At 41.2% G+C, this 26,606-nt stretch overlaps 2 protein-coding genes across 6 annotated transcripts in view; one reads left to right on the top strand and one right to left on the bottom strand.

The window, feature by feature from the left end:
• Positions 1–11,132, top strand: part of NFKB1 (nuclear factor kappa B subunit 1) — a 291,304-nt gene extending 280,172 nt beyond the window's left edge. For all 4 annotated transcript variants that reach the window (XM_070757966.1, XM_070757965.1, XM_070757967.1 and 1 more), the window contains 6 exons: positions 187–289; positions 3,757–3,875; positions 5,279–5,345; positions 6,227–6,399; positions 8,703–8,877; positions 10,453–11,132. In XM_070757966.1, coding sequence (XP_070614067.1) covers positions 187–289; positions 3,757–3,875; positions 5,279–5,345; positions 6,227–6,399; positions 8,703–8,877; positions 10,453–10,640 — 825 coding nt within the window. In that variant the 3' untranslated portion in view covers positions 10,641–11,132. The remainder of the gene's footprint in view (positions 1–186; positions 290–3,756; positions 3,876–5,278; positions 5,346–6,226; positions 6,400–8,702; positions 8,878–10,452) is intronic.
• MANBA (mannosidase beta) overlaps positions 11,000–26,606 on the bottom strand; it is a 40,623-nt gene continuing 25,016 nt past the window's right edge. Inside the window, exons 11-18 of one of the 2 annotated variants that reach the window (XR_011559643.1) lie at positions 26,220–26,387; positions 20,162–20,380; positions 19,181–19,345; positions 16,756–16,900; positions 16,278–16,420; positions 14,592–14,849; positions 12,022–13,542; positions 11,000–11,957 (exon numbers count right to left, since the gene is read on the bottom strand). Coding sequence is in view for 1 of the 2 variants with exons in the window: in XM_070757969.1 (XP_070614070.1) it covers positions 13,318–13,542; positions 14,592–14,849; positions 16,278–16,420; positions 16,756–16,900; positions 19,181–19,345; positions 20,162–20,380; positions 26,220–26,387 (1,323 nt within the window). In the remaining variant the exon portion in view is untranslated. Of the gene's footprint in view, positions 13,543–14,591; positions 14,850–16,277; positions 16,421–16,755; positions 16,901–19,180; positions 19,346–20,161; positions 20,381–26,219; positions 26,388–26,606 lie in introns of both variants that reach the window. The other variant, XM_070757969.1, reaches the window with a different exon arrangement.

Raw genomic sequence — 26,606 nt, 5'->3', positions numbered from 1 at the left:
TAACTCCAGAACATTTTGATGATTTTAATCTTATTTTTAAAGTCCATGTATTCTAACAAGGCTAGTTGTGATCTTCGACCAATTTAACTATATCTTCTGTAGCTTTTGCTTTAAAGCTGGTCACGAGCCAAAACAGCAATTTTATTTAATTTTTATTTTTTTGCTTGGCTTAACAAAAAAAACCAGGGAGATGCATTTGTGGACAGCGTTACTTATGATGGAACCACTCCACTTCATATAGCAGCTGGAAGGGGATCAACAAAATTGGCAGCTCTTCTCAAAGCAGCAGGTAAGGAATTAAGCCTATAATGGCTGTGTCATGATTCTAGCTGGGGGGAAAAGGTATACAACTAGAAATTATAGCCCAAAAATTGCATTGCTTTTCTAATGCTCACACATTTATTTATTTTTTATTTATTTATTTATTTAGTCCAATACACAATGAGGGTTTTAGTGGGTATACAGTGTTCCCTCGATTTTCGCGGGTTCAAACTTTGCGAATAGCCTATACCACATTTTTTCAAAAAATATTAATTAAAAAAATACTTCGCGGGGTTTTTTTATACCATGGCTTTTCCCGCCCAATGACGTCATACGTCATCACCAAACTAATAATTTTTGCAAACAAATAACAACAAAAAAAATTATTGTTAATAAATAATTATGTTTTTAAATATCAGGATCACTAAGTGTCTTATTCAATGGTGAGCACCAGTAATAATGGTGAGCAAATGGTTGCTAAGGGAATGGGAAATGGTAATTTAGGGGTTTAAAGTGTTAAGGGAAGGCTTGTGACAACGTTCACAGCCAAAAATTGTGTATATACTTCCGCATCTCTACTTCGCGGAAATTCGACTTTCGTGGGCGGTCTCAGAACGCATCCCCCACGAAAATCGAGGGAACACTGTATATATATACACACACATAGTAAAATACATGATGAAGGTTATAGAGGAGAAACTCATAGTAAAATACATCTATGAAAGAATAGAAAAGAAGATATAGTAATAGAACATATCAATGAAAGAATAGGAGAAGAGATATAAGAATAGAAGAAAGCTATAGGAGATATAGGAGAGCAATAGGACAGGGGACGGAAGGCACTCTAGTGCACTTGTACTCGCCCCTTACTGACCTCTTAGGAATCTGGAGAGGTCAACTGTAGATAATCCAAGGGTAAGGTGTTAGGGGTTTGTGGATGACACTATGGAGTCCGGTAATGAATTCCACACTTCGACAACTCGGTTACAGAAGTCATATTTTTTACAGTCAAGTTTGGAGCGGTTAATATTAAGTTTAAATCTGTTGTATGCTCTTGTGTTGTTGTGGTTGAAGCTGAAGTAGTCGCTGACAGGCAGGACGTTGCAGCATATGATCCTGTGGGCAATACTTAGATCTTGTTTAAGGCGTCTTAGTTCTAAACTTTCTAGGCCCAGGATTGAAAGTCTAGTCTCATAGGGTCTTCTATTTCGAGTGGAGGAGTGAAGGGCTCTTCTGGTGAAGTATCTTTCGACATTTTCAAGGGTGTTAATGTCCGAGATGCGATATGGGTTCCAAACGGATGAGCTGTATTCGAGGATGGGTCTGGCAAAAGTTTTGTAAGCTCTGGTAATCTTATACTTTGCACTATTGTAATGCAACAGTGGCGGAGTTTTTGTCTTGCAGTAATAAACCATTCACGTTTTAAAATGTTTCTCCCTTTTCCATCTTAATCACTTTTTCATTCTCTTCTTCTTAGTCCACTTTCTGTTCCATACCTTTCTTCAGCTACATTGTCGTTTCGTCTTACTCATTCTCTTTTGTGGTTTTAGTCATTAACTCACTGAAAATTTCAATACAGAATTAACTATGTCATTGGGCAGATTGGGTAATTTCCCTGAGCATCAAAGGCTGACAAAACATGGGATGGAAAGCTTGTATGATCCTGCCCAATTCCTTGTTCAGTAGCCCAACATCCTCAGCTCCCCCTTCTGACTCAGTGTTGACCTTTTGCCAATTTTTTTTCCCCCTTTGTCTGCGCTGTTGTCCTCTTTTGTCCTTCTTCAAATAAAATACTGGAGAGTCTACACATTTTAGAGCAGGGGTCCCCAACCACCGGGCCGCGGACCAGTACCGGGCCGTGGGGCATGTTGCACCGGTCCGTGGAGTCAGCAGCTGCCGGCCCTCATGCCGCTACCCCCTCCCTCCAGCATTTGCCTCCCGCCGGGCAAGAGGCCTTGGGAGGCAGGTTCTGCCGGCCACAGGACAATGGATGGGACAGAGGGGCGGGAAGGACCGAGAGGCTCAAGCCTCTTTTGGCTTCTGCCGCGGGGCGCTTTTGCGTTTTTGGCTGGGGGGAGGCAGGAGAGCCAGCCTGACCCCCTCTCTCCAGCGCTTAGCTCCCGCTGGGCAAGAGGGCTTGGGAGGCAGGTTCTGCCGGCCACAGGACGATGGCGGGAAAGAGGGGCGGGGAGGACCAGCACCCCCATGCTTAATCCCGCCCCCAACCACACCCCTTTCCGCCCCCACTGGGCCATAGAAAAATTGTCTTGCTGAAACTGGTCCCTGGTGGAAAAAACGTTGGGGACCACTGTTTTAGAGTACCATTAAACAGGACTAGCATTAATACAAACCCACTTCTTCCCTGTATAAAATAATGGAGTTGTGTTCTTGTCTTCTACGTCGGAACAAAAGGAGACACCTTTTTTTCAAAAATTATTTTCTTTAGGGAGGTAAAGCATTCTTATCAAGATTATTTTAATGTTGTAGACCAGGGGCCTCCAAACTTGGGTTTTTAGATGCTTTCTTTTAATTATTAGATTTATTACATTGTATATTGTTTTTATTATTCTAATGAATTATTATTATTATTTTGTCAGTACAACACAGCAAACAAGATCACTATGCTGGATTTTGTAATTCATCACCAGTCGGGCGCTTCCCAAGCATCTAGGACTGCGTGATGTAGCGGCGAATTATGTTTGCCGACCCTAATAAAGTGGCCTTTTGCAATTGACAGATGGAGATTTTGTCAATTCCGATGGTTTTCAAATGTCCGCTGAGATCCTTTGGCACTGCGCCCAGCATGCCTAGTACCACTGGGACCACTTTCACGGACTTATGCCAGAGTCGTTGCAGCTCGATTTTTAGATCTTCGTATTTCACTAATTTCTCTAGCTGCTTCTCCTCAATTCTGCTGTCCCCTGGGATTGCGATGTTGATTATTATTATTATTATTATTATTATTTATTATTATTATTAACTTTAAGACTTGTGAGTTTCAACTCAAGCTAAGCTGGCTGGATAATTCTGGGAGTTGACATCCACAAGTCTTAAAGTTGCCAAGTTTGAAGACCTCTTGTAGATCATGATGGACGTTTGGATGAATTAATATTTGTTCTCCAGTAGACTTTCTCATGTCTGCAGCGTGATCATTCCAAGTACTGTTGTTTGGCACTATGACTAACACTTAAAAGAGATCATTAACAAAGAGCTCCATTTAAAAACAAATCAAAACAATTCTGCCCCAAATTTGGACATGAAGACACAAACAAGACAGTGAAATAATAACCGTTGAGTTTTTTTCCTTTATATAAGATCATTCCAATTATTATTGAAAGCTTGCTAACATTCACCAGATAAATGCTGCAAATGCAATAATTTTGGGATGAAATTAAACCAATGCCAATGATATCTAAGTGCTTTGAACTTTCAATTTCCTACCTATTAAACTATTATCATGAAAATGCTAAAGGTAGTTTATGGTGTCTCTTCCAGGTGCAGATCCACACATTGAAAACTTTGAACCGCTGTTTGAAGAGGAAGATATGAAAGATAATGAGCGTGAAAAAATTATACCTGGGACAACACCTCTGGATATGGCAACCAGCTGGGAGGCAAGTGATCACTGACAACTTGTTTCAAAAACCAGCACTTTTTTTTTCTTTTTTTTCTTCTTTGGTTCATTTTTGGTTCATTTCACAGTCACTCATGCCCTCATCACCTCGAGGCTCGGCTACTGTAACGCTCTCTACATGGGGCTACCTTTGAAAAATGTTCGGAAGCTTCAGATCGTGCAGAATGCAGCTGTGAGAGCAATCATGGGCTTCCCTAAATATGCCCATGTCACACCAACACTCCGCAGTCTGCATTGGTTGCCGATCAGTTTCCGGTCACAATTCAAAGTGTTGGTTATGACCTTCATGGCACCGGACCAGATTATCTCAGGGACCGCCTTCTGCTGCACGAATCCCAGCGACCAGTTAGGTCCCACAGAGTTGGCCTTCTCTGGGTCCCGTCAACTAAACAATGTTGCTTGGCGGGACCCAGGGGAAGAGCCCTAGGCCTTTACAATTCTATGCATGGTATGTATGTATGTATGTCTGGTTTTTATATTAATGGGTTTTTAATCGTTTTTAGTATTAGATTACTATTGTACACGGTTTTATTGTTGCTGTTAGCCGCTCCAAGTCTTCGGAGAGGGGTGGCATACAAATCCAATAAATAAATAAATAAATTTTAATCAGATATTTTCTCTTTTCAAAAAATGGACAATCTGTGGTTTTTCTAATAGGTTCAGTGCTCAAGGATGTGGAGAATTATAGCTCAACAATATCTGAATGGCAATTCTCAATGTACAATGACTCTTATAAATGACTCATTCTATGTTTACAGTCAGTGCTAACGGTGGTGTCCAACTCAAGGCCCACGGTCCAGATCCATTCGGCGGGCTTCTTAAATCTGTGATTTGACATTGTTTCAGTTCAATTCAATTTATTAGATTTGTATGCTGCCCCTCACCGAAGACTCGGGGCAGCTCACGGCAATGGTAAAAACAATATTATAATGGCACAAATCTAATATTAAAAGAAATAACTAAAACCCTATCATATTAAAACCAGACAACACATACATACCAAACATAAATTATAAGGAGCCTGGGGGAAAGGTGTCTCAACTCCCCCATGCCTGGCGGTATAGGTGGGTCTTGAGTAGTTTACGGAAGACAAGGAGGGTGGGAGCAGTTCTAATCTCCGGGGGGAGTTGGTTCCAGAGGGCCGGGGCCGCCACAGAGAAGGCTCTTCCCCTGGGTCCTGCCAGACGACATTGTTTAGTCGACAGAACCCGGAGAAGGCCAACTCTGTGGGACCTTATCAGTCGCTGGGATTCGTGCGGTAGCAGGCGGTTCTGGAGGTACTCTGGTCAAACCTGGCAACTGACCAGTCTAATGGTCAGGAAAAATGTATATGATAAAATCAACGCTTTCTCATCTGTAGCTAATTTTTTCCCGTCTTGACAGGTGTATGACATCTTGAGTAGAAAACTCTGTGAGTCAAAGGCAGCTTCTGAGGATCTACCAATTCAAGGTAAGAGTATATTTGAAGCAAGAAAATTAATCCTTTGCTACTCACATGATCTTTCTTTGTGTAGTAGGTATTATTTTGAAGCGAGACGACTTATACAGTAGTGCCTGTACATACGAGCTGCTCCACTTGCGAGTATTCCAAGTTACGAGCCGAGACGCGAGCAAAATTTCTGTTCGACACCCGAGCTCAAATTCGGGATACGAGCTGAGCTTCCACTAGGTGGCGCAAGAATCTCCTTGCTTCCAGTTATCTCGGCACGAAAAACAAAGTCTAAAGGCATTCGTTCGAGATGCGAGTTGATCGACATATGAGCTCGGGTCTATACACACACACACACACACATACAGAGTGGGCCTTCTCCGGGTCCCGTCAACTAAACAATGTCGGTTGGCGGGCCCCAGGGGAAGAGCCTTCTCTGTGGCGGCCCCAGCCCTCTGGAATCAACTCCCCCCGGAGATTAGAACTGCCCCTACTCTCCTTGCCTTTTGTAAACTCCTTAAGACCCACCTCTGTCGTCAGGCATGGGGGAACTGAAACATCTCCCCCGGGCAGATACAATTTATGAATGGTATGTTTGTATGTATGTGTGTTTAGAATATGGGGTCTTTTAAATATTTTTAAACAGTAATTTAGATTTGTTGTAGATTGTTTTTTCACTTGTTGTGAGCCACCCCGAGTCTGCGGAGAGGGGCGGCATACAAATTTAAATAATAAATAAAATAATAATAAATATATGGCTTCAATTTCCCAACTGTATCATTAGCGAATTTTAATGCTTCTTTAAATACTGCATGCCATTCCATTGAAATTTGAAGGAAGTTAAGATAGTTTAATGTAAATTTATGGAATCCATAATTAGTGGATTTTCTTTCCTTTTCTAGGTAATATGAAAGACCTCAACGAGGATGTTAAATTACAGCTGTACAAATTACTTGAAGTCCCTGATCTGACCAAAAGCTGGTCCATGTTGGCACAGAAGCTAGGTCTAGGGATATTAAACAATGCATTTCGCTTGAGTCCTTCTCCATCAAAAACTCTACTGGATAATTACGAGGTAATTCTCTTTAACTGCCTTACTAGGGTGAAAATCTTCTTTGACAAGTTTCTTTGACCAGAATCTCATAATCTTAACTTTCATGTTGTTACATGTAGAGCTCACATAATGAGTACAAATTCTTTGTATTCTGGAATGCCTAATTTTTAGGGATTTCGGTCTTTTATACAAAAAATGTATGTCAATCAAAAACTGTATGGCAGGGTGTCAAAGTCACGTTTGGAGACCCCTTTACAAGATTTTATTATTGATTGATTGATTGATTGGATTAGTATGCCACCCCTCTCCGTAGACTCGGGGCGGCTAACAACAGTGATAAAAAACAGCATGTAACAAATCCAATATTAAAACAACTAAAAAATCCTTATTATAAAACTAAGCATACATACAAACATACCATGCATAAATTGTAAAGGCCTTGGGGGAAAGAATATCTCAATTCCTCCAATGCCTGACGGCAAAGGTGGGTTTTAAGAAGCTTATACAGCAATACCTCGTCTTACGAACTTAATTGAGCTCCATGAGTCCTTCCTGTTTTTGCCCACCCCGTCCTGCTCATTTTCCTCACACCTTTCTCCTCTCTTGAGCTCCATGAGTCCCTCCTGTTTTTGCCCATCCCGTTCTGCTCATTTTCCCCACACCTTTCTCCTCTCTTGAGCTCCATGAGTCTTTCCCTCCTGTTTTTTCCCACCCCGTTCTGCTCGTTTCTCCACCTTTCTCCTCTCTTGAGCTCCATGAGTCTTTCCCTCCTGTTTTTCCCACCCCGTTCTGCTCGTTTCTCCACCTTTCTCCTCTCTTGAGCTCCATGAGTCTTTCCCTCCTGTTTTTTCCCACCCCGTTCTGCTCGTTTCTCCACCTTTCTCCTCTCTTGAGCTCCATGAGTCTTTCCCTCCTGTTTTTTCCCACCCCGTTCTGCTCGTTTCTCCACCTTTCTCCTCTCTTGAGCTCCATGAGTCTTTCCCTCCTGTTTTTTCCCACCCCGTTCTGCTCGTTTCTCCACCTTTCTCCTCTCTTGAGCTCCATGAGTCTTTCCCTCCTGTTTTTTCCCACCCCGTTCTGCTCGTTTCTCCACCTTTCTCCTCTCTTGAGCTCCATGAGTCTTTCCCTCCTGTTTTTTCCCACCCCGTTCTGCTCGTTTCTCCACCTTTCTCCTCTCTTGAGCTCCATGAGTCTTTCCCTCCTGTTTTTTCCCACCCCGTTCTGCTCGTTTCTCCACCTTTCTCCTCTCTTGAGCTCCATGAGTCTTTCCCTCCTGTTTTTCCCCACCCCGTTCTGCTCGTTTCTCCACCTTTCTCCTCTCTTGAGCTCCATGAGTCCCTCCCGTTTTTGCCCACCCCGTTCTGCTCATTTTCCCCACACCTTTCTCCTCTCTTGAGCTCCATGAGTCTTTCCCTCCTGTTTTTCCCCACCCTGTTCTGCTCGTTTCTCCACCTTTCTCCTCTCTTGAGCTCCATGAGTCTTTCCCTCCTGTTTTTCCCACCCCGTTCTGCTCGTTTCTCCACCTTTCTCCTCTCTTGAGCTCCATGAGTCTTTCCCTCCTGTTTTTTCCCACCCCGTTCTGCTCGTTTCTCCACCTTTCTCCTCTCTTGAGCTCCATGAGTCTTTCCCTCCTGTTTTTCCCCACCCCGTTCTGCTCGTTTCTCCACCTTTCTCCTCTCTCGAGCTCCATGAGTCTTTCCCTCCTGTTTTTTCCCACCCCGTTCTGCTCGTTTCTCCACCTTTCTCCTCTCTTGAGCTCCATGAGTCTTTCCCTCCTGTTTTTTCCCACCCCGTTCTGCTCGTTTCTCCACCTTTCTCCTCTCTCGAGCTCCATGAGTCTTTCCCTCCTGTTTTTCCCACCCCATTCTGCTCGTTTCTCCCACACCTTTCTCCTCTCTTGATATCCATGAGTTTTTCCCTCCCGTTTTTTCCCACCCCATTCTGCTCGTTTCTCCCACACCTTTCTCCTCTCTTGAGCTCCATGAGTTTTTCCCTCCTGTTTTTTCCCGCCCCATTCTGCTCGTTTCTCCCACACCTTTCTCCTCTCTTGAGCTCCATGAGGTCTTTTCCCCATGCAGTTTGGAAGGGGGGACTTTGTCGCTGGGATTCAAAGCAGCGCTGGCAAAAATGAAGGGAATCGGGGAGCGGCGGCTGCTCAGGTTCGTAAGGCGAAAATAGTTTGGAATAAGAGCCAAAAAAATCTTAAACACTGGGTTCGTATCATGAAAAGTTCGTATGAAGAGGGGTTCGTAAGATGAGCTATCACTGTATAGTGTTTTGGAGAGATCTTCAAAATTATTTCACTTTTCTTCCCTTCTTGGTAGGTTTGTGGTGGAACAGTCAAAGAGTTGATTGAGGCTCTGAGAAAAATGGATTATCCAGAGGCTGTTGAAATAATTGAGAAAAGAACCACATCTTCAAGCCTGTCTAGCCAGGAGAAAACCCAAAATGATGTTTTTCCAGTGTGTGATTTACCTTCTCCTAGGACAGAACCAGCAGGTAAATTACATATCAGTTCAGACTTGTAGACCCGTAGACCTTGGGAACATCATTGTCCAATGTCCAAAAATGTGTTCAACTCCCCGAATCCCCTAATTACCAAGATTGGGAATACCACTAAATTCATTATTTTGCAGATGAATTAGTTCCTTAGGATGAAGACAACAACATCAATGTGATGAGGCAGGATATGAGCGGAAAAATTCTACCTTGAGCAGTTTAGAAAGAGGGCAGGATATGGATATCTATATAATTTTCATACCAACTATCTAAATTAGGGCATAAAAACCATCAGGTGCTTTTAACTGTGATAAGCTTCATGCACCATTCAGTCCTCCTCAATTCTGCTGTCCCCTGGGATTGCGATGTCGATGATCCATACTTTCTTTTTCTCCACGATCACAATGTCTGGTTTGTTATGCTTCAGAATTCGGTCAGTCTGAAGTCGGAAGTCCCACAGTAGTTTTGCTTGCTCATTTTTTACCACTTTTTCGGGCTTATGATCCCACCAGTTCTTTGCTTATGAGTGTTCTGTCTGGGTGCCCCCAGACTTCAACACCAACTGGAAAAAGCAGCCAGACACGCTGGTAAAAGCAAAAGCACTTTATAGTTTGAAAAATAAACACAGAGAAAAACCTGTTCTTCCCAACAGGCAGGCTATGAGACTTCACAGCAGAGTCCTGATGGCCAGACAATACAGCAGACTTCTTGCTGGCACACACACCACTGTAGAGAATAAGACCCACACCTTTTCCCCCCAAGGTTTCAGTATTCAAAGTCACAAACCAGAATTCCAAGACGCCAAAGATCACAGCCAGGTCCCAGGACTCCCAAAGATAATACTCCACAAGCCAGGAAGGGTGGGTCTGCCTTTTCAGCCTTTCCAGAGAGCACCACACCCAAACCCAGCTGTTGCCTCTTTAGTGCTGAAAGTACCTGGCTAATTGTCCCCTTCGTTGTGTTGCTCTTCTCTGCCGGAGATCGATTATTGCTTGTGCATTTTCATCTAAGGAATCCAGGCTGCTTGCTGGGGAGAGCTCCCTCTCGGGGGACTCTGGCTGTCCTCCCTCTCCCTCAGCCTGAGATTCCTCCTCCCCGTCTGCCTGAACCTCCTGTTCCTCATCCTCCCCCTCTGAGCAGGAAGCCGGCAGAGGATCAGCCGTTCCCTGAGGGGCCTCAGACGGAATCACAACACCGAGCCCACCAGTAGTAGTTATTATTATTGTTATTATTATTAATATACCACCTCTTATACCATAAATCTGGTTCAACTTGCCTACCATTTCCTACATTATTTGTATGAACTCTGGGGCGTTGGTTATCCAAAAACATTATTTATTTTGTATTTATTTACCATGTTTTTGAACCACCCCGTTCCAGAGGGATTAAACTGTTATTAAACTATGGGATTCCTGCAAATAATTAGAAGGCAATACATCAAAATCTCTTGCCCAAACTGAAACTTGACTCTGGATTAGGAAAAGCAGAGAAGCTCCTATAAAAATTGGTTTTACTGTGTAAGTCTGTAAAATGTTGTGCATCTTTTTTTCAAACTCTTCTTTTTTCTTTCACCAGATGAAATGCATAATTTCAAATTCCAGGATACCGAAAGCATTTGCGATAGTGGAGTAGAGATTTCTCTTCACAAACTTAGCTTTACATGTTCTGAATCTTTCACCAACAAGAGATCGATAAATCTTAAGAAACAAGCTCCAGGCTACGGACAAGACAGCTCGTTACAAGGCAAAATTGAAGTAACTTAAATATGGCATGGCTATGAAAATTATTTCCAGAGAAAAGAGAGATTTTTTCGTGATCCAAAGTTCACCAGAAGAAAAAGCTCTTTGAAATGTTTGTCCACTGGAGCTTTCAACAAACTCAGACTAGATCCCAGTAAACTGGAAAACTCAGGAAAAAGGATTAAATGGCACTTATATTTTTTCCAGAAGGATCACTGGTAAAGGAAATTAACTATTCTGTTCATGCACAGTGAAAGTTATGTAATTGACTGTAACTATGGTCTAAAGCTGTGAAGCACAAAATCACAATCAGGATACTCAATTGCAGAATATAATGTAAATGTATTTAAAACTTCATCTGGTGTCTATAAAATAACGCAAGCTTTTCAAGGGTTTGCCATTGTTTTACTCTTTTTATATTGTAAATATTACAATTTAGATGAATCGCCACTAAAAAAATTTGTAAAAGTTTGTTTTTTATTTTACTTTTATAATAAAAAGCCAAATTGTGATGAATGGCGGCATTTTTTATATACTTGGCTAGAAAAACGTCTCATTTGATAAAATTGGATGTGGAAATATATAAATTGATTCCTGTTGCTATTCCTGACGTAGACAAATGCATCATTTTTGAGTGAACGGAAAAAGCAGGAAATTAAAACATTTTTACAAATTCAAATATCTCAAAAGGTGGAAAAAACTATGTCCTCCACTTACAACAGTTCATTTACTGACTGTTCAAAGTTACGACGACACTGAAAAAAGTGACTTATGACTTACAATTGTACACACTACACATTGCAGCATCCTTATGGTCACATGATCAAAATTGAGGTGCTGTTCATTTATGACAGTCGCAGTGTCCCAAAGTCACGTGATCACCTTTTGCGACGTCCCAACAAGCAACATCAATGGGGAAGCCAGATTCACGCAACAACTATTATTAATGTAACAACTGCAACGATTCACCCAACAATTGTGGCAAGAAAGGTCATAAACTGAGTCAAAATACACTTAATAAATATCTCACTTAGTAGCAGAAATTTTGGGCTGAATTGTGGTCGTAAGTTAAGAACTAGCTGCAATTTTAAATGGGTAAGCAAGATACCGAACTCTCCATGTTCTATTCAATTGCGGCTTACTTCAAGTTCCAGAATTTAAGCCCAGCTGAAAGCTTTGTTACAAATGATAGTTGCTGGTTGCTACTGTTGTGGCCCATCCGTGTCCCGCACAACTGGTCACAGATGCCGAGGATTGACAGAAGGGTGCGGGCTGGTACCGTAGGCCCATGTACCTGGTGCCCAAGTCGGATAGCGAGGAGGTTGCAGAGAATGTGGTGTCCTCCTCCTCTTCTCCTGAGTTGCTCATGTGCATATGAGTGACTCAGGAGAAAAGGAGGAGGAGCCTCTTCTTGATGCTAGAGTGCGTAGAGTTGCCAGAAGGCACGAGTGGTTAAGCAAGAGGAGGTCTCTGCCGGCGATGGAGAGCTCTTCACTGGCTAGGATGGTCACATTTATCCATTGTGGCTAGCTCTGGCCCAGCTCCTGCCCCAAGGACTGTGGATGTGGAGCAGACATCCACATGCCGCAGGCCTGTTTTGCTCCCGGTGGAATCTGCTGATGAAGGCTCCTCTGACCAAGAAGACATGAGTGACATGGAGGAGGAGAGTGTGGCAGACAGCTCAGAAGGAGATCAATTATCTAGCTCCTCCTTGGATTCAGAACAAGAGTTAATGATACAGCCACGCATGCAGAGAGCGATGCATAGGCAGCAACAACTTATAAAAGAAAATGAGGCCACCTATGGTTGGGTGGGGCTGTGGCCATTAGTGAGGCTGCTATAAATAGCAGCCTGTGGGTTTGGCCATTGTGGAGGATTATCTGATCCTTGTGTTTCGTGCCTGCCTTGCTGCCTTCGACCTTTGTGTGCTGATTTTCCCCCTGCTTTGAAACTAAACCAGAGCAAAGTGTGTTTCACTTTGTGAAAGAAGAAGGACTGTGAATTGCCTCACAGCTGCAAGCTAAGTATCTCAGAACTGATAAGGGACTTGTACAAATTACCAGTTTGTTTGGAGACGAGTGCTCTTTGCTATACAAAAAGAGGGCTTAGTTTATTTGAATTTTCAGTATAAAGAACTGTTTTGAATTTTCAAACGTGTGTGTGTCTGAAATTTATATCTGTGAATTTTCGGGAGGAGTCTACCAGACAGCTCGACAGAACAATTGGAAACTATGGTTATGTCCATAGTGTTAAAATTATATGTAAAAGATGCCCATGTAGTACTTTAACTATAGTAGCTACAATGCCCCAACACAAGAAACGAGAGGTAAGCTCCCTCTGGTCAGTCCTGTATAATAGGAGACAGTGCTTAGAGGTCCATACAGATCTCTGGTCTTTGGCAGTGTATTTTTTTTTCATTGGAGATGCAGATTGTGGTTCTGGACTTCAGAAAAATGGCACCAGAGGGATGTAGAGTGTCACATATTTTACTGCCCACAGGCGTCTCTCAGGATGCGTGCTTGTCTGGCTTATTTAAAGTACTCTCATCCTAAATGGCATTTTGGCTTCCCTGCACTGAACTGAGTAATGCCACATGGGTAGGAAGCTGGCATGAGAATAATGTCCAATCGTTCCATTGTCTCCGTTCTTTGTGGACTTCACATTCCTACAAAAGTTCCTAGCTTTCTTCTTCATTCTTCTCTCAGGAAATGTCTGTCAGTGATGTTAAGCTAAATGACTTCTCCAGCTCTTTGACAGTAGTGGCTTCCCAAGGGTCAAACAATACGAGTTTTTGCCTCTCGGTGAGAAGAAACCCATTGTCGCTGAATCTTCCTGGGATGTTTCCAACATCCAACCAAACAAAAGGAGCGATGGCTGCGGTTTCCAGGGCGAATTGAAACTCATCTCCTTCTTGAGAAATAGAAGCCTGAAAGGGGCAGACAGATTTAAGTTACTCTATTGTTTTCGTTCTTTCTTTACATATTTGGTATTCTAGAAAATTTGTACTACACGCAATGTCTCTTTAATACTGTGCTATCTTTCACAACGGAGTAGTGTAGTTTGCAGAAAAAATAAATGGTGTATAAATAGTATGAAAACATCCAAATTATAACATTCCATTTACATAGAAACAGAAACATAGAAGACTGACGGCAGAAAAAGACCTCATGGTCCATCTAGTCTGCCCTTATATTATTTTCTGTATTTTATCTTAGGATGGATATATGGTTATCCCAGGAATGTTTAAATTCAGTTCCTGTGGATTTACCAAACACGTCTGCTGGAAGTTTGTTCCAAGGATCTACTACTCTTTCAGTAAAATAATATTTTCTCATGTTGCTTTTGATCTTTCCCCCAACTAACTTCAGATTGTGTCCCCTTGTTCTTGTGTTCACTGTCCTATTAAAAACACTTCCCTCCTGGACCTTATTTAACCCTTTAACATATTTAAATGTTTCGATCATGTCCCCCCTTTTCCTTCTGTCCTCCAGACTATACAGATTGAGTTCATTAAGTCTTTCCTGATACATTTTATGCTTAAGACCTTCCACCATTCTTGTAGCCCGTCTTTGGACCCGTTCAATTTTGTCAATATCTTTTTGTAGGTGAGGTCTCCAGAACTAAACACAGTATTCCAAATGTGGTCTCACCAGCATTCTATATAGCAGGATCATAATCTCCCTGTTCCTGCTTGTTATACCTCTAGCTATGCAGCCAAGCATCGTACTTGCTTTCCCCACCGCCTGACTGCACTGTTCACCCATTTTGATTACTACCCCTAAATCCCTTTCTGCTGAAGTTTTTGCTAACACAGAACTGCCAATACAATTCATATTTTCATATTTTTTTTCCAGGAACAAGAGCAGGCAGGTCACTTCCTCTATCTTTTATGATTCTCATAAAACAACACATACATCTAAATAAAGACTCTATTTTTTTGCCGAGGTCAAAAGTATTGCTGGAAATGGCACTTACGTGAATGTCTGGATTCTTTAGCCCTTTTGCATTTTTCAGTGAGGACAGGAAATGGCAATTCATTGGACTGGTGAGTTCCCCTTCGGTCTCAAAGTGAAAGGTAATGACGCAGCTTTGCCTAGTACAATTTCCACATCTTTTCAAGAGGTCATTGACGGGCTCCTTATAAACGGGAACTGCACTTCCTGCCTTAACAATCACACCGTCTTTCGTCACAGTACACACTGGGTCCATTCTGCTCCAATCGTATACAATTATCTATGGTGTCCATAAGAGAGATCAAGAGAGGGGGGGGAAAAAACTGGTTATGAATGACCGTTCTCCATCAAATGAATTCAGGTACTCAAAACATCTCTCTAAGTTTCTTTAAAAAGCAGAATCATATTTTCGTTACGGCTAACATAATAATAATAATAATAATAATAATAATAATAATAATAATAATAATAATTTATTAGATTTGTATGCCGCCCCTCTCCGAAAACTCGGGGCAACTCACAACAATAATAAAAAAACAATATAACAGTGAACAGATCTAATATTAAAAGAAAAAGATATATAAAACCCCAGCAATTAAAACCATACAACACATACATACCAAACATAAAATATAAAAGCCTGGGGGAGGTGTCTCAGTTCCCCCATGCCTGGCGATATAGGTGGGTCTTGTGTAATTTGCAAAAGACAAGGAGGGTGGGGGCCGTTCTAATCTCCAGGGGGAATTGATTCCAGAGGGCCAGGGCCGCCACAGAGAAGGCTCTTCCCCTGGGGCCCGCCAAATGACATTGTTTGGTCGACGGGACCTGGAGAAGGCCAACTCTGTGGGACCTTATCGACCATTGGGATTCGTGCGGTAGAAGGCAGTTCCGGAGGTATTCTGGTCCAATGCCATGTAGGGCTTTAAAGGCCATTACCAACACTTTGAATTGTGACCGGAAACTGATCGGCAGCCAGTGCAGGCCACGGAGTGTTGTAGAAACGTGGGCAAATCTGGGAAGCCCCACGATAGCTCTCGCAGCTGCATTTTGCACGATCTGAAGTTTCCGGACACTTTTCAAAGGTAGCCCCATGTAGAGAGCGTTGCAGTAGTCGAACGTCGAGGTGATGAGGGCATGAGTGACTGTGAGCAGTGACTCCCTGGCGAACCTGGGCACCAGTTGCGGCCCTAACATGTTGCATCTCATCTTGCATGACAGCTGTACAATACATACAATGGAAAATATATTCAGTTTCATACCTGAAACCATCCACCGTGTTCTGGAAATTGGACCAATTGTGACTTAGTAAGAAACAAAGGCCAAAATATTTTGGTACTTCCAGGATTGTGCCAAAATAAAATCCAGAGAGATCCCAGAGTAAATTCAGAAGCTATAGACTGGGTAGTGTAGGTTGCCTCCTCCGCCCAGCTTAGCATCCTCTTTGGTTATCTAATGTTTTGTCCTCCAATTACATTCCCTTTGCTCTCTCCCTCCCTCCCTTCCTCTCCCTCTCTCCCTCCCTCAACCTCCCTCTCTCTCTCTCTGTCCCCCTCCCTCCCTCTCTCCCTCCCTCCCTCTTATGTTCCAATCTCCACGCCCCCACATACATACAAAATAAAATAAAACTGATCAGCTGTCAGTTTTATTTTTCCCCTGCCCCAGAATCTTCTCCATCTCTCATTTCAATATGAAGGAAAAGGGAACTTACTTTGAGGGCCAGGCTGTAGTCAGAATGAAAATCCGAGACTCCATAGATGTAAAAAACATTTTCCTTCTCATGCGCTACAGGCAGCAAAGGAGCAAAGAAATGTTTGGCAAAGTAATGAAGCATCTTCCATTTGCCACCGTATTCTAAGAAAGGGTTCAAAATAGGGGGGGGAAATCATTACACATTTCTTAGAAGAACCAAAATACAACTGATTAGTTGTATTAGAAATTACCATATTACATTTTTTCATGTATCAAATGAAAATAATCTTCATTTTAGTTGGTTTTAATTTTTTCTGAACACTAGTTTCTATTGCCCAATATGTTTCGAAAGAAACTTCTTAGGCAAATAAAATTGTCACTAAAGTAAAAAAGAAGAAGAAAAAGAATGCCGTACGCTGCCTTAAGAGAAAACGGGACTAAACTGAAAGACGGGCTAATAAAGCCCATAATGCACAAGCACTGATTTTTAGTCTTACCTAGAGAAGCCCAGGAAGGGCCCTGCCAGATGTCATTTAGTTGCCAAAAAAGGGCGCCCATAGTTCGTCCTTCTCCATTGACTATCTCAGTTTGGCTGCGACGGTAGAATTCAGTTTCAATTTTTATACACTGAGCCTGCATGATCTAATTTGTGATATATATATATATAAAAGCACAAGTTTCAACCAACCTTGCAACATACAAGTTTTTATAATTAGAGAACATTTTTCATTCAAAGATGTATTATTTATTCATTTATTTATTTTGTCCAATACACAATGAGGGTTTTAGTGGGTATATATCTATATACACATAGTAAAATACACGATGAAGGTTATAGAGGAGATACTCATAGTAAAATATATCTAAGAAAGAATAGAAAAGAAGATATAGTAATAGAACATATCAATGAAAGAATAGAAGAAGAGATATAGGAATAGAAGAAAGGGATAGGAGATATAGATCGTCGGTATCCTTCCGATCAACAGATCTGAAGGATCCCGACTATCTGGATCAGTGATGGCGAACCTATGGCACAATTTTTTCATTAAGATTCTGCCTGAGCTCACAAGTCAGAAAACTCAAATCAACACTATCTTGTGCCTGAAATCCTGCAGGTAGATACATTTGTAAATTTAAGAGTAGGATTTCAGGTATTTTATTTTATTTCTTGATTTATTGATTTTGTCCAATATACAATGAGGGTTTTAGTGGGTATACACATAGTAAAATACATGATGAAGGTTGTAGAGGAGATACTCATAGTAAAATATATCTATGAAATAATAGGAAAGAAGATATAGTAATAGAACATATCAATGAAAGAAAAGAAGAAGAGATATAGGAATAGATAGATAGATAGATAGATAGATAGATAGATAGATAGATAGATAGATAGATAGATAGATAGATAGATTTTTTTATTGGCCAAGTGTGATTGGACACACAAGGAATTTGTCTTGGTGCATATGCTCTCAGCGTACATAAAATAAAATATACATTTGTCAAGAATCATGTGGTACGACACTTAATGATTGTCATAGAGGTCAAATAAGCAATGAAGAAGCAATATTAATAAAAATCTTAGGACATAAGGAACAAGTTACAGTCATAGAAGAAAGGAATAGGAGATATAGGAGAACAATAGCACAGGGGACGGAAGGCACTCTAGTGCACTTGTATTTGTATTTATTTATTTTATTTTATTTTTATTTATTTATTTTGTCCAATACACAATGAGGGTTTTAGCGGGTATATATCTATATACACATAGTAAAATACATGATGAAGGTTATAGAGGAGATACTCATAGTAAAATATATCTAAGAAATAAATGAAAAGAAGGTATAGGAATAGAACATATCAATGAAAGAATAGAAGAAGAGATATAGGAATAGAAGAAAGGTATAGGAGATATAGGAGAGCAATAGGACAGGGGACGGAAGGCACTCTAGTGCACTTGTACTCGCCCCTTACTGACCTCTTAGGAATCTGGATAGGTCAACCATAGATAATCTAACAGTAAAGTGTTGGGGGTTTGGGGATGACACTATGGAGTCCGGTAATGAGTTCCACACTTCAACAACTCGGTTACTGAAGTCATATTTTTTACAGTCAAGTTTGGAGCGGTTAATATTAAGTTTAAATCTGTTGTGTGCTCTAAGCACTCTATAGGCCACATCTGGCCCGAGGGCCTTGAGTTTGACACCCCTGCTCTAAGTGATTTTGCTATTGCTTAACTGCTACCATAACTGCGTAGCTAACTGCTTAGTTGCTAACAGCTAAGATACTATGCAGAACCCAAAATCCATGATAGGAGAAGACACATCCCTTAAAAAGTAGAGAGGGATTTTATATAAATATAGTTTACGTACAAACGTACATACATACACACAGAGAGAGAACTTCAGTTTTTTCTTAGATGCAAGAACTGGCTTCTGCAAAATGTGAACAGATTACAGTGTTCCCTCAATTTTCGCGGGGGATGCGTTCCGAGACCGCCCGCGAATGTCGAATTTCCGCAAAGTAGAGATACACTATTTTTGGCTATGAACAGTATCACAAGCCTTCCCTTAACACTTTAAACCCCTAAAGTGCAATTTCCCATTCCCTTAGCAACCATTTAGATCATTACTCACCATGTTTATTTATTAAAGTTTATTAAAAAAAATATTTATTAAAGTCGCATGAAAGTTTGGCGATAACATATGACGTCATCGGGCAGGAAAAACCGTGGTATAGGGGGAAAACCCGCCAAGTATTTTTTAATTAATATTTTTGCAAAACCATGGTATAGACTTTTCGCAAAGTTCGAACCCACGAAAATCGAGGGAACGCTGTATTTGCTGCACATTTTCCATGAAAAATCTTAACGTTAACTCTTTCTTTTTTAAGGGCACTGTTAACAATCGGACAAATCCTTACCTGAGTGAGATAGATTGTCTGTTTGAAGTTCTCAACTGGATTTACTACCTGGGGCAATTTAAAGTGTAGCCCTGCCTGTTGAAGCATCTCAATGTTACCTCCGGCATGATGTTGTCGGTGCTGGGAGAAATTACTTGTATAAGACCAATCTTCCTCCACAGAAACCTGAACTTAAAAAGAGTACATTCGTATGATTATAAGGACATGAGTACCATTCAGAAATGCATGTAAAAATCATATACAGTGTTACCTCATCTTACAAACGCCTCATCATACAAACTTTTCAAGATACAAACCCGGGGTTAAAGATTTTTTTGCCTCTTCTTACAAACTATTTTCACCTTACAAACCCACCGCCGCCACTAGGATGCCCCACCTCCGGACTTCCGTTGTCAGCGAAACACCGGTTTTTGTGCTGCTGGGATTCCCCTGAGGCTCCCCTCCATGGGAAACCCCACCTCTGGCCTTCTGTGTTTTTGCGATGCTGGGATTCCCCTGCAGCATCGCAAAAACACAGAAGGCCAGAGGTGGGGTTTCCTATGGAGGGGAGCCTCAGCGGAATCCCAGCAGCACAAAAACGGGGGCTTCGGCTGGCAAAAGGGGTGAATTTTGGGCTTGCACGCATTCATCGCTTTTCCATTGATTCCTATGGGAAACATTGTTTCGTCTTACAAACTTTTCACCTTAAGAACCTCATCCCGGAACCAATTAAGTTTGCAAGACAAGGTATCACTGTATTGTATTTCAAAACCAGTATCCTATTTCTTCATTCAAATAATATAATATCCTCAGCTAAAACAATCACTATAAAACTAACGCAAAACTCTTAAAGATTTGCCATTGTATATCGATTTTTATTATTGCAGTGAGCCGCCCCGAGTCTGCGGAGAGGGGCGGCATACAAATCTAATAAATTGAATTGAATTGAATTGAATTGAAAATGGGTTGGAGACTGAAAAAAGGCAACTGGCTGTTATTTACCTGTTCCAAGGTGCTAAAGGAAGGCCATGATTGAAAGCCATATTCAGAGGCAAACCGAGCCCTGGGATAGAGGGTCCAATCCCAGCAGTCATTCAGGTAATTGTAATAATGAATATCTCCGTAATGGGTATCGTAAGGGTTACGAGCCAGCCAGCCTTCCTTGATTGACTCCAATCCGTTGGTAGGGCTTGAAGCAATAAAAGGACGGCTCTGATCTTCCTATATTGGACAAGATGTGACATAATGGAGTAATTAGCATCAAGAAATAAAAAGAGCTGCTATAAAAATCCTACCTGGGCAAATTGCAATTTGGAACGTAAAAACCAAAGTAGGTTTTTTCATGGTGAATCATGTTCTTGTTTCCACGGAATAACTAATTTCTATTATTTCTGGTTAACTGAATGCCTCCATAAATATCGGATTCCTGGAATTGGATTTTCAGGCGCAAGGAACATTGCAGCATTGAAAAGGAGGCCATCAGATTCACAGGATCATAGAGTTGGAAGGGGAAGAGGGGCTTTGGTCCTCTGATTCAACCTCCTGCTCAGTAGAATAATATAAATCAGGGGTGTTAAAATTCAAGGCCCAATTTTCTCCTCTATTCCCCCTTTAATACATTCTACTTGATTATATCCTCTATAACCCTCATTGTGTATTATTGCGTATTGGACAAAACAAATAAATGAAAATAAAATAAATTTGCATTCTATAAATGGCGAACCTATGGCATGGATGCCACCATATCTGCTAGTACGCGAGCTGTTGTCCTAGCTCAGCTCCAGCATACATGTGTGTGCTGGCCAGCTAATTTTTGGCTCATAGAGATGACCTGGGAGGGCGTTTTCGTCTTCCAGAGAGCCTCCGGGGGGGGGGGGGGGTTTACCCTCCCCCGGATCCAGGGAAGCCTTTGAAGCTTGGGGAGGCAAAACATGAGTCTACTGGGCCCACCAGAAGTTCGGAAACAAGCCGTTTCTGGCCTCCAGAGGGCCTTGGTGGGGGGGCATGGGAAGCTGTTTTCGCCCTCCCCAGGCATTGAATTATGGATGTGGACACTTATGCATGTGTGGTAGCGCGGGCACACGCTGTTTCGGCACCCAAGAGAAAAAAGGTTTGCCATCATTGCTATAAAGTATCATAAACAGCTTCCTAGGGGTTTTTGGCAGAATTCAGAAACATTCAGTCTACGGAGAGGGGCGGCATACAAATCAGATAGATAGATAGATAGATAGATAGATAGATAGATAGATAGATAGATAGATAGATAGATAGATAGATAGATAGATAGATAGATAGATAGATAGATAGATAGATAGATAGATAGATAGATTGATAGATTGATAGATTGATAGATTGATAGATTAGATAGATGATAGATAGATAGATAGATTAGATAGATAGATAGATAGATTAGATAGATAGATAGATAGATAAAATTAATAAAATAAATAAATAAATAAATAAATAAAATTAAATAAATAAAATTAAATAAATAAATAAATAAATAAATAAATTCAAAACAATCACTGCCATTTAAAACTGGCCTGCACGGTTTGTAACCAGGTCTTTGACATTCCAATATGAAACGGTCGTCGGGAAGGGTGATAACTTTACATGATTTGTTGTTTGCTTAGGATTTCAGAAAAGAGAGGGAAGAAAAATAAACAAGGAAGAAAGGAAGAAAAGGTGAGAGATAAGACATCTGTAGAGTTGGGTTTCTTCCGGTTTGGACCAGATTGCCCGAACCGCTAGCAACCTGCTGGTGACGTCAAGATGACATCAAAGACCAGATTCGGTCGGTGCCAGTCCATGGATGCCGCCATCATTTTTTTTCAGAATTTTTCATGAATTGTGTTACTGTTTGGACGTTGTTTCCTCTGCTGCTTCTTCAAAAAGGGCCCTCCCGCTCACAATCGGGTTGAAATTGTCTTTATTTCTTCCCCCGAAACACAGCTGATCAGCTCCTCAGCTGTGTTTCGGGCCGACTCCAGCTACTGAGCATACGCGGAAGCCAAATCGGACACAGGAGCGTGTGTACGCGCAAAAAATGTCATGATGCGAAACAGCAGCGAGGTAAGTAGGAAGCCACCCGTGACATCTGCTAATCCAAACAATAGACACAAACTAGACACAAGAACAGTTTTTTTCCAAACGCCATCACTCTACTGAACAAATAATTCCCTCAACACTGTCAGACTTTCTACTAAATCTGCACTTCTATTCTACTAGTTTTTCTCATCATTCCTTTCACCTATTTCCTCCCATGTTGACTGTGTGACAGTAACTTGTTGCTTATATCCTAAGATTTTTATTAATATTGCTTCTTCATTGCTTATTTGACCCCTATGACAATCATTAAGTGTTGTACCACCTGATTCTTGACAAATGTATATTTTATTTTATGTACGCTGAGAGCATATGCACCAAGACAAATTCCTTGTGTGTCCAATCACACGTGGCCAATAAAATTCTACAGTAGTCCCTCGCTATATCGCGCTTCACCTACTGCGGCTTCACTTCATCGCGGGTTTTCAAGAAATATTAATGAGAAAAATCATTCGCGGATCTTCGCTGGTTCGCGGGTTTCTGAGGAAGTCGATCGGCAGATTTAAACAGCCCGCGGAACTCGATCAGCAGGTTTTTCAAAAAAAATATATCTAAAATTGTAAATACTGTATTTAAATACTGTATCTAAAATAAATACTGTGTGGGAAGGGTTTATAAACACTTAAAACAATGAAAACTTACCAAACAATTACAATATCTCCGAGACCGCCTCCTGCCGCACAAATCCCAGCGACCGATTAGGTCCCACAGAGTGGGCCTTCTCCGGGTCCCGTCAACTAAACAATGTTGGTTGGCGGGCCCCAGGGGAAGAGCCTTCTCTGTGGCGGCACCGGCCCTCTGAACCAACTCCCCCCGGAGATTAGAACTGCCCCTACTCTTCCTGCCTTCCGTAAACTCCTTAAAACCCACCTTTGCCGTCAGGCATGGGGGAACTGAAACATCTCCCCCTGGGCATGTTTAATTTATGCATGGTATGTCTGGGTGTGCGTCTGTTAGCATATGGTTTTTTTTAAAATATTTAAATATTTTTAAATTTGTCTGTTCACTTATGATTTGTTTCTACATGTTGTGAGCTGCCCCGAGTCTTCGGAGAGGGGCGGCATACAAATCTAAGTAATAAATAAAATAAATAAAATAAATATAAATACTTAAATAAGGACTATCAGTCGATAAATTCCCCATCGTGGATTTCACCTATCGCGGCTGGGTCTAGAACATAACACCAGCGATAGGTGAGGGCTTACTGTATTCTATTGTATTCTATTCTATTCTATATGGCAGCTGGACAGGGACTGATTTAGGAGATAGCTAGTCCTGTGTGTTCAAAACTAAAGATTAATAGTCATGTATTCTTGTGAGCAATTCAATGAGGTCATCAAGCAAATGCTTAACAAGACCGTGATAAAAACAGCCTCCGCTTTCTAAACCAGCAGCATATCATTAGAGAAGTCAGACAAGATTCCTAAAAACACAGAGGTGTTGTTCCAACAGTATCTAGGAGGCTAAAGTAGGCCAGATAATCATCAACATTTTTAAGACAATTGTAACTTCCTCTTGGTGGAAGGTCTTAAGCATAAAACGTATCAGGAAAGACTTAATGAGCTCAATCTGCATAGTCTGGAGGACAGAAGGAAAAGGGGGGACATGATCGAAACATTTAAATATGTTAAAGCATTAAATAAGGTTCAGGAGGGAAGTGTTTTTAATAGGAAAGTGAACACAAGAACAAGGGGACACGATCTGAGGTTAGTTGGGGGAAAGATCAGACACAACATGAGAACATATTATTTCACTGAAAGAGTAGTAGATGCTTGGAACAAACTTCCAACAGACGTGGTTGGTAAATCCACAGACCACAGTAACTGAATTTAAACATGCCTGGGATAAACATATATCCATTGTAAGATAAAATACAGGAAATAGTATAAGGGCAGACTAGATGGACCATGAGGTCTTTTTCTGCCGTCAGTCTTATATGCTTCTCTTCACCGAATGATTTCATCTCCTATTTGTTTTGTTCTTTTTACAAAAGGCCTTAAAAATACTATTACGACTAGCATAGTGTCATAATTAGTTAGTTAACTATGTGCCAATTTGAAGGCACTTTTAGTTGCAAAATGAAAAAAAAGGAAATATGTATCTCTGTAACTCAGGAGTCAGAGTCCTTGAGAAAGACTAAGTACATCAGCCAAATGCGACCGGTGAGGTCCCACAGAGTTGGCCTCCTTAGGGTCCCGTCGAACAAACAATGTTGGTCGGCGGGACCTACAGGAAGAGCCTTCTCTGTGGGAGCCCCGGCCCTCTGGAATCAACTCCCCCCCAACATTCGCACTGTCCCCTCCCTCCTTGCCTTCCGAAAGAGCTTAAAAACTCATCTTTGGCGCCAGGCTTGGGACTCTTAGATCTTCCCCTGACCACTGAATGCCTTAAGTATGGTTGCTGAATGTTTGGTGAATAAGTTATTTCTTTTAGGTTAATCTTCTCTTTTTAATTGTTTTTAATATTGTAGTACTAGAATAGAATAGAATAGAATAGAATTTTATTGGCCAAGTGTGATTGGACACACAAGGAATTTGTCTTGGTGCATATGCTCTCAACGTACATAAAAGAAAATATACATTTGTCAAGAATCATGTGGTAGGACACTTAATGATTGTCACAGGGGTCAATAAGCAATGAAGAAGCAATATTAATAAAAATCTTAGGATATAAGCAACAACTGTTCTGTTTTTATATATGCTGTGAGCCGCCCCGAGTCCTTGGAGATAGGTGGCAAACAAATCCAATTAAATAAATAAAAAATAAATAAATAAATGCAGGGTAAAAGGTAATTGTTGTTTTTTCTTAATTTTGAGAAAAACTGTGTGATCTCTTTTTAAACATATTTAGCAAGGCAAGCACCTATATTCAAATTGGGACATTGGTCTTCACCACACACACCCCGCCCGCAAAACTCTTCTAACCTTCTACAATAGGCAATCAACAAAATGTTGTGGTTAGCTCTGGCCCAGCTCCTGCCCCAAGGACTGTGGATGTGGGGGAGACATCCACATGCTGCAGGCCTGTTTTGCTCCCGGTGGAATCTGCTGATGAAGGCTCCTCTGACCAAGAAGACATGAGTGACAGGGAGGAGGAGAGTGGGGCAGACAGCTCAGAAGGAGATCAATTATCTAGCTCCTCCTTGGATTCAGAACAAGAGTTAATGATACAGCCACGCATGTGGAGAGCGATGCATAGGCAACAACAACTGAGAGATTATTATCAAAGAAAATGAGGCCACCTGTGGTTGGGTGGGGCTGTGGTCATTAGTGAGATTGCTATAAAGAGCAGCCTGTGGGTTTGGCCATTGTGGAGGATTATCTGATCGTTGTGTTTCGCGACTGCTTTACTGACTTTGACCTTTTGTGTGCTGATTTTTCCCTGCTTTGAAACTAAACCAGAGCAAAGTGTGTGTCACTTTGTGAAAGAAGAAGGACTATGAATTGCCTCACAGCTGCAAGATAAGTATCACAGAACTGATAAGGGACTTGTACAAATTATCAGTTTGTTTGGAGACGAGTGCTCTTTGCTATACCAAAAGAGGGCTTGGTTTAAGTGAATTTTCATTATAAAGAACATTGTTTTGAATTTTCAAATGTGTGTGTGTCTGAAATTGTATCTGTGCATTTTTGGGAGGATTCTACCAGAGAGCTCGACAGAACACAAAAGAAATCATTTTAATACACATCTTACAAAGCCAGCACAAGTGTAAGCAGAAAGCAGAACATAAGCAACGCATTTTGAGACCATCGGGACTCAAAGGAAACAGATGTTTCCAGATTTTATCGAGCGCATCTTTAATGTTAAGGGTTTGCCTGCAAAAAATTATTCAAAGCAATCTACTCATTTCCAAACCTTGAAGGAAAGTCACAATTTATCAGAACATAAAACCAACTAAAATGTCGTCCTTTGTTAGATCACGTAAAAGGGGGTGCGGGAGAGTGTCGGTACTTACAGCAGAAACAATTTCTCGGATATTATCAACGTAAAGTGTCACATAATCTTTGAAGTAAAGGTTCATCTGTGCACTTGGAATGGAGAACCAGTTGGTCGACAGTGCAACTTCATTTTCATTGTTGCCGCTCCATAAAATGATGGATGGGTGGTATTTCAGTCGCTTTACCTGAAAAGATTTCGGAGAGCTTCTTAGAAAATAATAATAATAATAATAATAATAATAATAATAATAATAATAATAATAATAATAATAATAGAATAGAATAGAATAGAATAGAATTTTTATTGGCCAAGTATGATTGGACACACAAGGAATTTGTCTTGGTGCATTTGCTCTCAGCGTACATAAAATAAAATATACATTTGTCAAGAATCATGTGGTACA

The sequence above is a fragment of the Erythrolamprus reginae genome, chromosome 7 (assembly GCF_031021105.1).
Source record: "Erythrolamprus reginae isolate rEryReg1 chromosome 7, rEryReg1.hap1, whole genome shotgun sequence".
Taxonomy (NCBI): domain Eukaryota; kingdom Metazoa; phylum Chordata; class Lepidosauria; order Squamata; family Dipsadidae; genus Erythrolamprus; species Erythrolamprus reginae.
Note: the sequence above shows the minus strand (reverse complement) of the source record. Positions and strands in the feature narration are given on the sequence as shown.